This window comes from Lutra lutra, chromosome 12 (genome assembly GCF_902655055.1).
Source record: "Lutra lutra chromosome 12, mLutLut1.2, whole genome shotgun sequence".
Classification (NCBI taxonomy): Eukaryota; Metazoa; Chordata; class Mammalia; order Carnivora; family Mustelidae; genus Lutra; species Lutra lutra.
The window spans coordinates 95,016,996-95,029,292 of NC_062289.1; the positions used below are offsets into that span (position 1 = coordinate 95,016,996).

The following is a 12,297-nucleotide window of genomic DNA, read 5'->3' on the forward strand; positions in this document are numbered from 1 at the left end:
ATATAAAATGTGTTAGCCAACTGTTTGTTTACACTGTCCTGCTAAGGCTCCCAGTCAGCGCAGGCTATCAGCAGTTAAGTGTCTGGAGAATCAAAAGGTAAACATGGCTAAACATGGATTTTTGACTGAGTAGGGGGTCAGTACCCCTAAGCCCCAAGGTTCAAGGGTCAATTGCATAAAAGGTCAGCAGGTCTCAAAGTTCAGATGGCAAATTCTAGTACTGCTCTCCTAGAAAGACTGGGGTAGCAGGAGAAGGAGGAGCCTGGGGACTTAAGGGGTTTTTTTGTTTTTTTTAAAAGATTTTAATTATTTATTTGAGAGAGCAAGAGAAAGCATGTGCAGGCATTCAAGCGGGGGAGAGGCAGAGGGAGAGGGAAAGCACCTCAAGCAGACTCCGCACTGAGCAAGGACCCCAACATGGGGCTCAATCCTGCAACCCTAAGATCATGACCTGGGCTGAAACCAACAGTTGGACACTTAACCAACTGAACCCCCAGGCGCCCCTGGGGACTGCATTTAAACAGGGACCTAGGTAACTCTGACGTATGCACTCCACAGGCCACACCCTGCAAAGTACTGTAATTCCTCTACATTCACTGTTGTCTTGTGTCCTTCAGCAGAGTGGAATAATATTCTACACCAACCCATCTGCCCCACAGCCTGCAGAGGGTCAGTACTGAAAGCCAGCTGCATTGGACTCACTTCCAGATCTTTCCCTCAATTCCCCACTGTTTTCCTAATGAAGTCTAACCAGTGCACACCACCCCAGCCTCACCTACCCCAGCACACAGCCCTTAGCATGCACCAGGGCTCTAACAAACTCATTTGCTGCTCAGGGAAAATTCCAGGGTGTTCTGTGTCTCATGCATTGCTGACAGTGGCGCTCTGTCTGGCTTACCCTTCCCTTCCTTTGCACTTGACAGTCACCCACTCCCACCTCCAGATGCTGAGATGCATAAAGTCTTTCCTGCAGGGAGCTGACCCACCAGAGCCTCCTTTGGCCTCCACCAGTAATCCAGACTGCCCTCTCCCATGATCCTGATCATATGCCACTGCAGTCACACATCACATCTGCCTTCCCCATGGGGTGCCTGGGTGGCTCAGTGGGTTAAGCCTCTGCCTTCAGCTCAGGTCATGATCCCAAATCAATCCCCACATTGGGCTCTCTGCTCAGCGGGGAGCCTGCTTCCCCCTCTCTCTGCCTGCCTCCCTGCCTACTTGTGATCTCTCTCTCTCTGTCGAATAAATAAATAAATAAAATTTTTTAAAAAACAACAACAAAAAAACCACATCTGCCTTCCCCTGCAGCCCTGAAGACCAGCGAGCTACCCAGCCATGGTCATTGCAAGGTGCACAAGAACGGCCCCTCTGGCTGATACCTTTGTACTAGGAAAACACCTGCAGTCCTTGAATGTCCACAAACAATGCTTTCCCTTGCCGGATGTTCCTGACCCACACCTGCCCACCCCTGAAATGGCAGAGGCGAGAGAAGCCCCAGCTGGAAACTCCACCAAGTCAAAACCACCTGGTGTGCTGAGCAAGGCAGGTGTGTGCGCAGGCTGCAGTGTGGGATGCTGGAACCTGAGTGGATGAAAGGCAGGGACAGCCAGGCTGTGGGAGCCTGAGCAGAGTGAAGGGGCACCACACAGGAGGCGGGTGGAGGGGGCAATGGCACTGTGGACAGAGTGGAGCCTGGGTGGATGGGCGGGAGCTGCTACAGGGCAGTGCCAGGCGGATGGCAGGGTACCCAAGTAGGGGGGGAGGACGACGACCACGTGGATGACAGGCAGAGAAAGGAAGGGAGACGGGGCACCATGTGAGCAACTCATTCTCAGCTGGTTCAAGACAGAAGTTCTCTCTCTGTACAGTGTCTGTAACTCCTCTGGAAGTTAGAGATGTTCCCAAATAACATTTCCAGAAAGCTCTACCTTCTTCATCATCTCCCCACTCCTTCTCATCATCCTCTTCTGCTTTGCGCTTGTCTGCGCCTCTGGTCTTTTTCTTCTTTTTCAACGCTTTCTTCTCGGCCCGTGCCCTTTTCCGCTGTTCGGCCTTTTCTTCCTCTTGCTGGGCGAAGGCTGCTTCCTTCTCTGCAGCCTGGGAAGATGGGAATATTGGACGCATCACTAGGACACAGCGACTGCAGGAACTCTACGGGCCCATGACAAGCAGTGAGGAAAGGGGATGCAGGGAGTGGAAATTGGCTACCCCAGAGAAAGGAGAGGTCATGAGGAAGAGGAAGAGGAGGACAGCATGTTCACAACTTTCCCTGCCAGGGCTTATTCAGGCTTCTTGGGATTCTGTATCTCACATCTACAGAATGTTCTGCAACATCCCCAGTAATTACTCACCAAAAGAAAGGAAACAAAGTATAAAACTGGGGCTCTGATTAATTTGGATGTGTTTACCTTCCATTCACAGGGCTGAGTGAGGCTCCATTCTTAACTTTTCCATCTACATCCCAGTAAACTTTAGGTCCCAAATTCCCCAACTATATAAAGTTTTTATTGTCGGGGCTAAAGTACTAGCCAAACCAAGTAAATGATATAAGACAGGCTTAAATACACTGATTCAAGTATTTCATGAATACTCCCTGAGGAAAAGATAGTTCTTAGGAAGACCTCAGAGGTTGTGACAAACATTCATACCACACGCAAAGTAGCTAGCAGAGCTTCAAAACTTGAATAGCATCAATTACCTTAATTCTCTGCTCATTAACACGAGCTAGTCGAGTTTCGGTTTTCTGAACAGCTATATCCCAATCTTCTAGGGTACCTTGACAGAAACAGAAGCAAAGTCACGTTTTAGAATTTTAAAGGATAGAATAGAAAATTTTCTTATTCCCCACCACAAGAGATCTCTCCCATGAGGAATAAGAACTGTAGAGCTCGCTCCCCATGTCCAGATTTCCTTACTGTGGGCTTGAACTTTTTAGAATTTGAAAAGTTCTTCCAGATGTGGTTTTTTTAAAAAAAAAAAACAAAAAACAAAAACATTTTCTTTATCTGAGAGAGAAAGAAGAGACAAAGCATGAGCGGAGGGAGGGAGAGGGGCAGAGTGAGTGGGAAAAGCAGACTCCCTGCTGAGCAGGGGGAATGTGGGGCTTGATCCTAGGACTCCAGGATCATGCCCTGAGCTGAAGGCAGACGGCAGACTTCTAACCAACTAAGCCACCCAAGCACCCCCCTCTAGGTGTATTTTAAACATCCCCTCTCCTGGGGCACCTGGGTGGCTCAGTCAGTGGAGCAGCCAACTCCTGATTTCACCTCAGGTCATGATCTCAGGGTTCTGGGACTGAGCCCCATGTATCTCCCTCTGCCCCTCCCCATGCCCTCCACTCAAGCGTGTTCCCTGTGTGCTCGTGTTCTCCCTCTAATATCTTAGAAAAAAAAAAATCCCTTTTTTTTAAAATGACCTGAAAACCAGAATATGATGTTATTCTCATTAGCTAAGATTATAAAGACATTCTCATGTAAAAGGTACAAGACATGACATGTATAAGGACTAAAGGATTTTAAAAGCTGCTCAAATGATAAACGTTGGTTTTTTTTTAAGATTTTATTTATTTATTTGACAAACAGAGATCACAAGTAGGCAGAGAGGCAGGCAGAGAAAGGGTGGGGGAAACAGGCTCCCTGCTGAGCAGAGAGCCGGATGTGGGGCTCGATCCCAGGACCCCTGGGATCATGACCTGAGCTGAAGGCAGAGGCTTTAACCCACCGAGCAAACCAGGCGCCCCTGGGGTGTTTTTTAATTTGCTGTTGTTACTTGGGTGTTTTACTTCCAGTTCTGAGGAGTTCAAACCCCAAATCTAGATCAATGCCTATGGATAAATTCACTATTTCCCTATTGAGAACTTAATACCGAGGCTCTAAACTTTATAAGGGATGCAACATGACCAAAGCCCGTGTTTAAGCCCTCTGCCTCTCAGCGTGCCTTTGGTGTCCATGACACTGTGCTACAGCAGATTCTCAGCTACAGCAATCTGGATCCCCAGGCAACAAGTCTGGAGACATTTCTGTCATGACTGGGAGCAAGGAAGGGTGCTACTGGTACCTAGCGAGTAGAGAGAACAGCATCTACCACAAAGAACCAAGAGAACTCTGCAGAGGAACATCACAGAGAGCCCTCCTTGCATTCGGAGACTCTGAGGAGAGGAGTTTCGTGGGCTCCCGTGACAGTCTAATCACCGAGCACCACTTGAGTGGCTATACCGTATGCAGTCTGTCCTCACAGACTATAGTCTTAAGACAAGAGGGCGGATGGGACAGACGCCAAGCCAACATCAGAGAGCTGAGGGTGCCCACCTTCTGTCCTCTCCATGGTGAGCAACACTTCACAGACGTGCTCTGGGTAGTCACTGGTGCACTGGACTGCCCGGTGCAGGGCCTTCCGACAGTGCTGGGTGTCACCGTGTGCCCTAGGACAGAAAACAAACCGTTGCTGCCACCAGGACGCAAAGCAGAAGGCACGCAAAGGGAGGCGCCGTCTTCTCACAGGTAGTGTCACAAGATCAGAAGCTCTGCAGCGACTTTGGCTTCCAAAATTATCCACCGCTCTTTGTACTACGCCACTTAAAATGTTTTTTCCTCTTTCCTCCAGTCAAAACTAAGGCTTTCTTCTAAGTTACTCTTTCCATTAGCAAGGAGATGCTACTAGAAAATGTACCTGGGACAGTAGTCTGAGACCAGGTGTCCAGCCTTTATAGCACTGGCACTTGCAACACAGGTGGGGGAATCCAAGAATGCAACACTAACTTGATAACTTGGGAGAAATTCTAGAAGGCCATCCTATCCAAGGGGAGAATCACCATTCCAGAGGACGGTCAGATTTCATGCCCAGAGTTACACATTGTGATGCACACATGGAAAGATACACTGCTCATCACAGTAATTAAAAACTATGTTCTCTTACAACAGTTCCGAAACACTATGTTCCCATTTCTATTTAAAAAAACTTAAAAATACACATAAAAATTATAATATATATTAGAATACTGGAAAAAAAAATTACCCCAGCAGTTCTCAAAGTAGGATCCATGTAGCCCTAAAGGTCTCTTAAGACCCTTTCAGGCGATCTGCAAAGTCAGAACTACTTTATCATTGAACACTGATTTTTTCACTGTGTTGACATCTGCACTGATGATGCAAAAGCTGCGGCGGCGCCTGGCACAAACCGAGGCTGCGCACATACTTCTCACATTTTGTGCGACAGAAGTAGATGTGCTTTATGTGAACATATAAAGCACCTTTTCTGCACACCAGAGTACAATGGTCGTCACAAAGAAAAGCCTATCTTTTTGTCTGGGGCGCAAGCTGTACTAGTTTGTTTTTTCATGGAACACCATTTTTACTTGAGAAAACAGCTCAGCGACAAAAACAGTGGTTAGGTAGACCTGAGTATTTGGCAGACATTTCTGAAAATTAATGAAGGAAGTCTGTCACTTCAAGGAAAACCCCTGGCCATATTTGTTGCCATGATAAAATGGCAGCTTTCAAGTGAAAATCAGAATTTTGGAAAATCTGTACCTGCCACTTTCAGTTTGACAGCTTCCTACTTTAAAAGACTTTTCTATTAGGGCACCTACCTCGACTCAGTGGATTGAGCATCTGACTCTTGGTTTCAGCTCAGGTCAGGATCTGGGAGTCGTGGGATCGAGCCCCCCACCCCCACCTCAGTCGTGCTCCGTGGGGAGTCAGCCTGAGATTCTCTTTCTTACTCTCCCTTTGCACCTCACACTTGCATATGCACATTCTCTAATAAATAAATCTTTAAAAAAAAAAAAACAAAAAAAACTTTTCTAAGATCACTGAGGATATGAACAAATGTAATTTGTTAAATACTGCATGATGAAATGTGTCCATACTGGGAAGAGCTACATGACTTAGTGAATGAGTATTCTCCAAATGGAACAATGGCTGTCACAGAATTGTGTGTGGGTAAAAGGTCTATTGAAAGTACAAAGAAAGTCAATGTTAAATGGTTTCAGATTCCACACTGCAACTATTTAAGAAACAACCACTTGCTAATTTTGCTCTAGTATGAAAGAATATCCACAATTATCTGGGAAGGTGAAATACCCCTTTCTTCTAACCTCCTACATGTATGAAGCCAAATTTTCCTCATATTTTTCTTTTTCTTTTTTTTTTTTTTTAAAGATTTTATTTATTTATTTGACAGAGAGAAATCACAAGTAAGCAGAGAGGCAGGCAGAGAGAGAGGAGGAAGCAGGCTCCCTGCTGAGCAGAAAGCCCGATGTGGGGCTCGAGCCCAGGACCTGGGATCATGACCTGAGCCGAAGGGAGCGGCTCAACCCACTGAGCCACCCAGGCGCCCCGTTCCTCATATTTTTCAATGAGAATTCACAACAGTGAATGTAAAAACAGACATCAGAATCCAGCTATCTTCCAAGCCAGACTAAGGACACTTGCAAAGATAACAAAACCATGTCACTTTTCTCCCTAAATTATTTTCGGGTTTGGAAAACATTTTTCGTAAAAAAGATATTCTTTATGTTAAATGTAATCAATTTATTATTTTGACAAATAACTTTTTATTTCTCAGTTTTCTAATATGCTGATATTGATATTTAATAATATTTGTCAGCATTTCTAATATGGTAATATTAAATATATATGATTCGCATGAATAAAGCTTCTCAGGGTTCTCAAACTTTAAGAGTATAAGGGGTCCTGAGACCAAAAAATTTGAGAACTGCTGACCCAGAGGAATATTCAAGAAGCTTTTTTTTTTTTTAAAGATTTTATTTATTTATTTGACAGAGAGAAAGAGCACAAGCAGTGGGAGCAGCAGGCAGAGGGAGAGGGAACAGCAGACCCCCCTCTGCAGAACAGGGAGCCCAGGACCCTGGGATCATGACCTGAGTCAAAGGCAGATGCTTAACCAACTAAGCCTCCCAGGAGCCCCTTCAAGAAGCTTTAATAGTGGTCATCTCTAGGGGTGAGATGGTAATAAACTTTCTACCACATAGTTTGGCAAATGTTTCATTTAAATTTAAGCATGTGTTATTTTTTAAATTGGGGAAAAAAAACAAAACACTCAAAAATGAAAAAAATATATGAAAATATATATATATACATATATATATATATATATATATATATTTTAAAGATTTTATTTATTTATTTTACAGAGAGAGAGATCATAAGTAGGCAGAGAGGCAGATAGAGAAAGAGGGAAAAGCAGGCTCCCCACTGAGCAGAGAACCCGATGTGGGGCTTGATCCCAGGACCCTGAGATCATGATCTGAGCTAAAGGCAGAGGCTTAACCTTGCATTGAGATGCAACGCTCAAGATACCCCGAGATCATGATCTGAGCTGAAGGCAGAGGCTTAACCTTGCATTGAGATGCAACGCTCCAGATACAATGAACAGAAAGGCTGGTCATATTCTTTACATCTTCCCCATGATATAAATATTACTGGTTACATTTATTTAAAGTAGTTTTAGAGATTTCTAACATGTACACTGTCACTGTATTTTCTTTAGGAAAAAAAAAATTAAGCATAGAAAAATCTCAAAGAATATACCCAAAGCATTAGCTAATGGGTTATGTCTCTGGGTCTGCCACTGTAGATTAATTTTGGGGTTTTTCTCCTTGCTTTTTAGTATTTTCCACTTTTACATACAAAGCAAATACAAAAAATAGTTCCCCAAAAAGTTAAATAAAATATTTCTATCCAAAAACCAAAATAACAGAAAGAAACATATGGTTGTATGACAAGCCCAGACACAAAATTTCAGGTAAGTTCCCTAGCCTCTCCCAGTACACACAGAGCCTCGAACAAAGGACAGGCTGCCAGAGGCCAGGGCCCTGTGGAGAGGGGCAAGCCAAGGCCAAGAGGAGTCAGCGAGGACTGAACATAGCTTACCCCTGACAGGCACCACCAACCCCGCCCCCAAGCCAATTACCTTTCTAGGTTGTAATACTCGAGCCACATGTTGGCATACTTGGCATTCCCTTTGGTCATGATGCTGTCCCAGAGTTCCCGAGCCTTCTGCATATTATTGCACAGTCGAGCCTAAAACGCATTAACAGGCTCCATTAGGAAAAGACGCAAACCTTAGCACACTGGCACCCATTACGAAGCATGCCTCAAACGGCCATGCCTTAAAACCCCTCACTGACGATCTGTGTTCCTTGACTCCCTGGATATTTCCCAGCCACTGTCCACAGCAGCATGCCCAGCTCAACCACTTTAGGCTTTGAGAGGAGACAAGCCTCAAGCTGTCTGCCTATTTGCCTGTCTATTTGAGAGCAAGGAGCAGGAGCCCACAGGTACTTAAAACAGAACTGGCAAGTCACTTTTTATTTTTATCAAGCTTAACTACAAGCATTTAATCTGAGTGCAATGTGGAGAAAAGAAAGACCGATCTAGGAGGAGGTCCCAGCTCTGCCATTTATTAAGTGACTTTGGCAAGTGAACCCTTCTGAACCTGACAGACACTGGTTCTTTGACCTGACTCCCTCAGAAAATAAAACAGGATGAGAATTCCCAACTCTGTTACATGATCAAGGGCAGATTCCATACCTTACTCACTTGGGGTCCTTGGTCCAAAAACAACACTGAATTCATTATATCCCTTAATTATCTGTCAAATTTCTGTCTCCCATAGGAGATCAAAGACGTGGGAGCACCAAGCAGGATTCCCCTCATCTTGCCAGCACACAGTAAAATGCCTGGCAGACGGTACACACCCGGGATCCTCTCACAAACCAGACACCAAGGGGAGGGGGGCAGAAGTCCACTAGTCAATGCCTGGCATTCCGACGTTTGCTGCGTACTTCTTACCCAAGTGCTAGTGTCTTCTCTAAGATACAGATGAATGTGCACCAAGCTAGATACAGAGCACAAATCCCTACAGACCCCAGACTATCACCGGGGATGCTGACGCAACCGCAGCCACATCGTTATACACGTCCTTCAAAGGTGCATGTCACTGGCACATCTGTCAAAAACACTTACCTCGATCCTAGCCCAGTTCTGCATGATCATGCAGCTTGGATCTCCGCTCTCATTAAAACCTTGAAGAAGAGAAGCAGCCAAAATTAGAGAAGAATTTAGAGACAAAGAGCCTCTGCCGGAGAAGGCACGCCCACCAAGTAGGGGAAAGACAACCGCAGGGAGGAGCAGGTGAAGCCACACTTACGCTCCTCCACCTCCTGCTTCAGATACTCCAAGGCGCGAGTGAACGCAGACCTCAGCTCTTCCAGCTCTTTACTGGAATCTGTCAGGAGTTGCAAGAGAGGTTTGGCTTCAAGAAACTGCATACCATTTTTTTTTTTTTAATGCTACAGTGAAACTCCTGGGAGCCCGCTGTGCACCTGGCATCAGGCTGGGGACACACAGAAATAAAATTGCCAGTCCTGCCCTCATCATGTGGTTGGGGAGAAAGACACTAGAACAAATAGCACATTATGGACAGTGCTGGCAGGACTCGGTATAGAACATAAGAACCCTAAGTATCTTCCCTTACAATTCACAACAGGACTTAAGGATTTAAGAAGTGAAAATTACGGGGGGAAACAGTTGTCAATGGCTGGTCTACACCATTTGCCTCATCATGATGTATCTGGGCAACTAGGATAACTCACTGAAAGACATGTTAGGAAAAAATCCGGAACTGAATCTGACACTTGAATTTAAATACCTTGTTTGAAATCAACCCTTCTCCTCAGGTAATCAAGGTACGCCTGCCAAATCTCCACATAATCAGTGGCCTGAATGAAGCCAGCGCTCAAAGCTTTCTCAAAGGTCACTGGAATTGAAGAATAAGCCAGGATTTGTTACCAGTTCAAAAAGAAGTTAATACAAATTACCGAGATTGTTATAAAAACCTCTACTATCCAATACTATATGACTTCATAATAATGACGGGGGGAAACAAAGTGAAATGAGCTAGAGAGAAATGTTTAAAAAAAAAAAAAAAAAAAGAGCCTCCAGGATTTACATGAACTTTGTTCTAGAAAGGGCATGTTCCACAAGATGCCCCGCACTAAAAGAATTCTGGGTCAGTAGGTTTGGAGAAAAGATGCCAACTTCCCAGAAAATCACAATGAAATGTTAGCATTTTTACATTTAACATAAAGCTTACGATCAGTTTATCTCTCACTTAGGGCCTTTTCTGTCACTAACACCCTATGTCCCAAAGCTAACACCCAGGGGAAGGCTGATTTAATGACTGTCACAGCACTAGGTTTCTGGCCTGGGACAGAAAGCTTTCGAGTCTTCCCACAAAAACATTCGCACCAGAAATCACTTGGTGGTCAACTCCATGTCTTTCCATGGCCAAGAGGTAACGACTCCATAGGGCAACTGTCCATGGGCAGTTTCTAACAGCACGGTTATGTACAGATAAAACCAAATCCTTTACTTTCAGCTGCCGATCCTACGATAAAGAAGTCCAGAGTTAGGAGAGAAAGTGCTACCATTACAGACTTTACCATCCGTGACACATCCCCAGCACAACCAGCTGACAAATTTCTTTAGAAATGCCTCTCGTGACTGGTTTCTTCAACAAAGAAATTATGAGGAGTTAGGGTGGAAGAAGAGAGGTAGAGAGGGAACCAACAGATGAAAATAGCCTTAAGAGACATCAGCCAATCCTAATGAATGGACCCTGCCTAGATCCTGATTCAAATCTTTTATATACATGTACTGAAATATTTACCAATGAAATGTGACTTCTGGGATCTGCTTCAAAATCCCATGGAAGAGGAAGAAGATTAAGAACATAGACGAAATTAGACTAGTGCCAAGAGTTAACTGTTAGAGCTGGGTGATGGGTCCATGAGGTTTCACCTTATTAATCTATGTTCTAATGCTTACGTTTTTTCCCATAAAGAAAAGTTACAAGAAAAAAAGTAATCTGTCATAAAGTCCTCAGTAAGAAGACTGTGCAAATTTTTTTTACAGTGTCAGTCTGAAATGACTTGGAACACCGGAAGAACTCCCTGAGTGAGTTGGCAGAGGGGAAAGAAGGATGAGGGGAAAATGAGGAAGCAGAGAGGGGTGGCACAGAACTAACTCCCGACACTCCTGCTGATATTCTTTGAACAGGCTCCCAATCGGTAAGAAGGAGAGAAAGTAAAAGTCGAGTGGTCTTACGAGGAACTGAGTGTAGCGGATCCACAGGTCTGGGACGAGGCAGTTCTCGACAAGGGCACGCTCGAAGATCAACTGCACGCGAGCAGGGTCACCAATTTTCATCTCAAAGTCGATGTACGCTTGATATTCAGCCAGCCTGGGTGACTCTGCTTGCAACTAAGGCAAAAGGGAAGCATAATGAGATGGAAATGAGCTACCTGACACTGTTAGGAAGCACAACATATCTTCATAGTAAATTCTGGCAAGACTGGCTATGTCAGTAAAAGTCCCCCATTCCCACTCGCAGAACCTCTGGCATGCCGGGGTCTACAACACAACGGGCAGACTAAGAGTCCACAGCGCCTCTTCATGGCAACAGTTAGAAAGGTTCCATGAACCCTTTTCCAAACCCACCCTCAGGCCACAGGGGGCTTCTGATGGGAACATCCATCAGCAACTAAATGAAAGAGAAACACCTTTGCCAGTGACCATGGACAGCCATCCCTCCGAAACGGAAGTCACTTTCTCAGCCTACTGAGTGGAGTGAACACATCCACACTGCAGCGATTTGCTGCCTTCATTCCAAGGCTTCTCATTCCAGTATCAGCTCCTGCCAGCGTGCAGGCACATGCAGAACATGAAAGAGGCTAGGCTGAATGTTTACTGAGCCAAAGAGCTACAATCGAAATTCTTTTCAGACAAAATCCCTACACAACCTTCCTCTTCAGCTACACTCTTCTAATGGTCGTAACAAAATGAATTAGCTGAAGATTTCATTAAAGAGGCTTTAATAAATACAACTACCTACCAGTCATTTACATGTGAAAAAGGGAGAGGGTTCACAGGCCAGCCAGCAGGAGAGCACACATGCTCTGAGTAGAAAAAGAGGATGTCTTAGTTTCAGTTTCTAGTTTTAATGACAAACGGGTTACCCAGAGAGACTGCCACTGAAAACTACAAAAACTGCTGGATTCGATATGAAAAACATCTTGAAAATCATCAGCAAACTGGCAAAGACACAAGAAATACTAAGGACAAAATCTAGGTGAAGGTTAAACTTTTGCTGGTGTAAGATATATATTAAGGATTTGATCTTCACAGTGGGGATCATTATCATCCCATATTACATTCAAGGGGACTGAAACACACGGAGGGTAAGGACAAGCTCAAAGTCAGAGAGCTAGCAACT

The 12,297-nt window shown here is 44.7% G+C and overlaps 1 protein-coding gene across 3 annotated transcripts in view; it reads right to left on the reverse strand.

The window, feature by feature from the left end:
• Window positions 1-12,297, reverse strand: part of SART3 (spliceosome associated factor 3, U4/U6 recycling protein) — a 38,231-nt gene that overhangs the window by 5,696 nt on the left and 20,238 nt on the right. For all 3 annotated transcript variants that reach the window (XR_007121842.1, XM_047696971.1, XM_047696972.1), the window contains exons 7-15: window positions 11,130-11,285; window positions 10,272-10,410; window positions 9,673-9,780; window positions 9,172-9,249; window positions 8,988-9,046; window positions 7,933-8,042; window positions 4,308-4,420; window positions 2,699-2,775; window positions 1,929-2,097 (exon numbers count right to left, since the gene is read on the reverse strand). Coding sequence is in view for 2 of the 3 variants with exons in the window: in XM_047696971.1 (XP_047552927.1) it covers window positions 1,929-2,097; window positions 2,699-2,775; window positions 4,308-4,420; window positions 7,933-8,042; window positions 8,988-9,046; window positions 9,172-9,249; window positions 9,673-9,780; window positions 10,272-10,410; window positions 11,130-11,285 (1,009 nt within the window). In the remaining variant the exon portion in view is untranslated. The remainder of the gene's footprint in view (window positions 1-1,928; window positions 2,098-2,698; window positions 2,776-4,307; window positions 4,421-7,932; window positions 8,043-8,987; window positions 9,047-9,171; window positions 9,250-9,672; window positions 9,781-10,271; window positions 10,411-11,129; window positions 11,286-12,297) is intronic.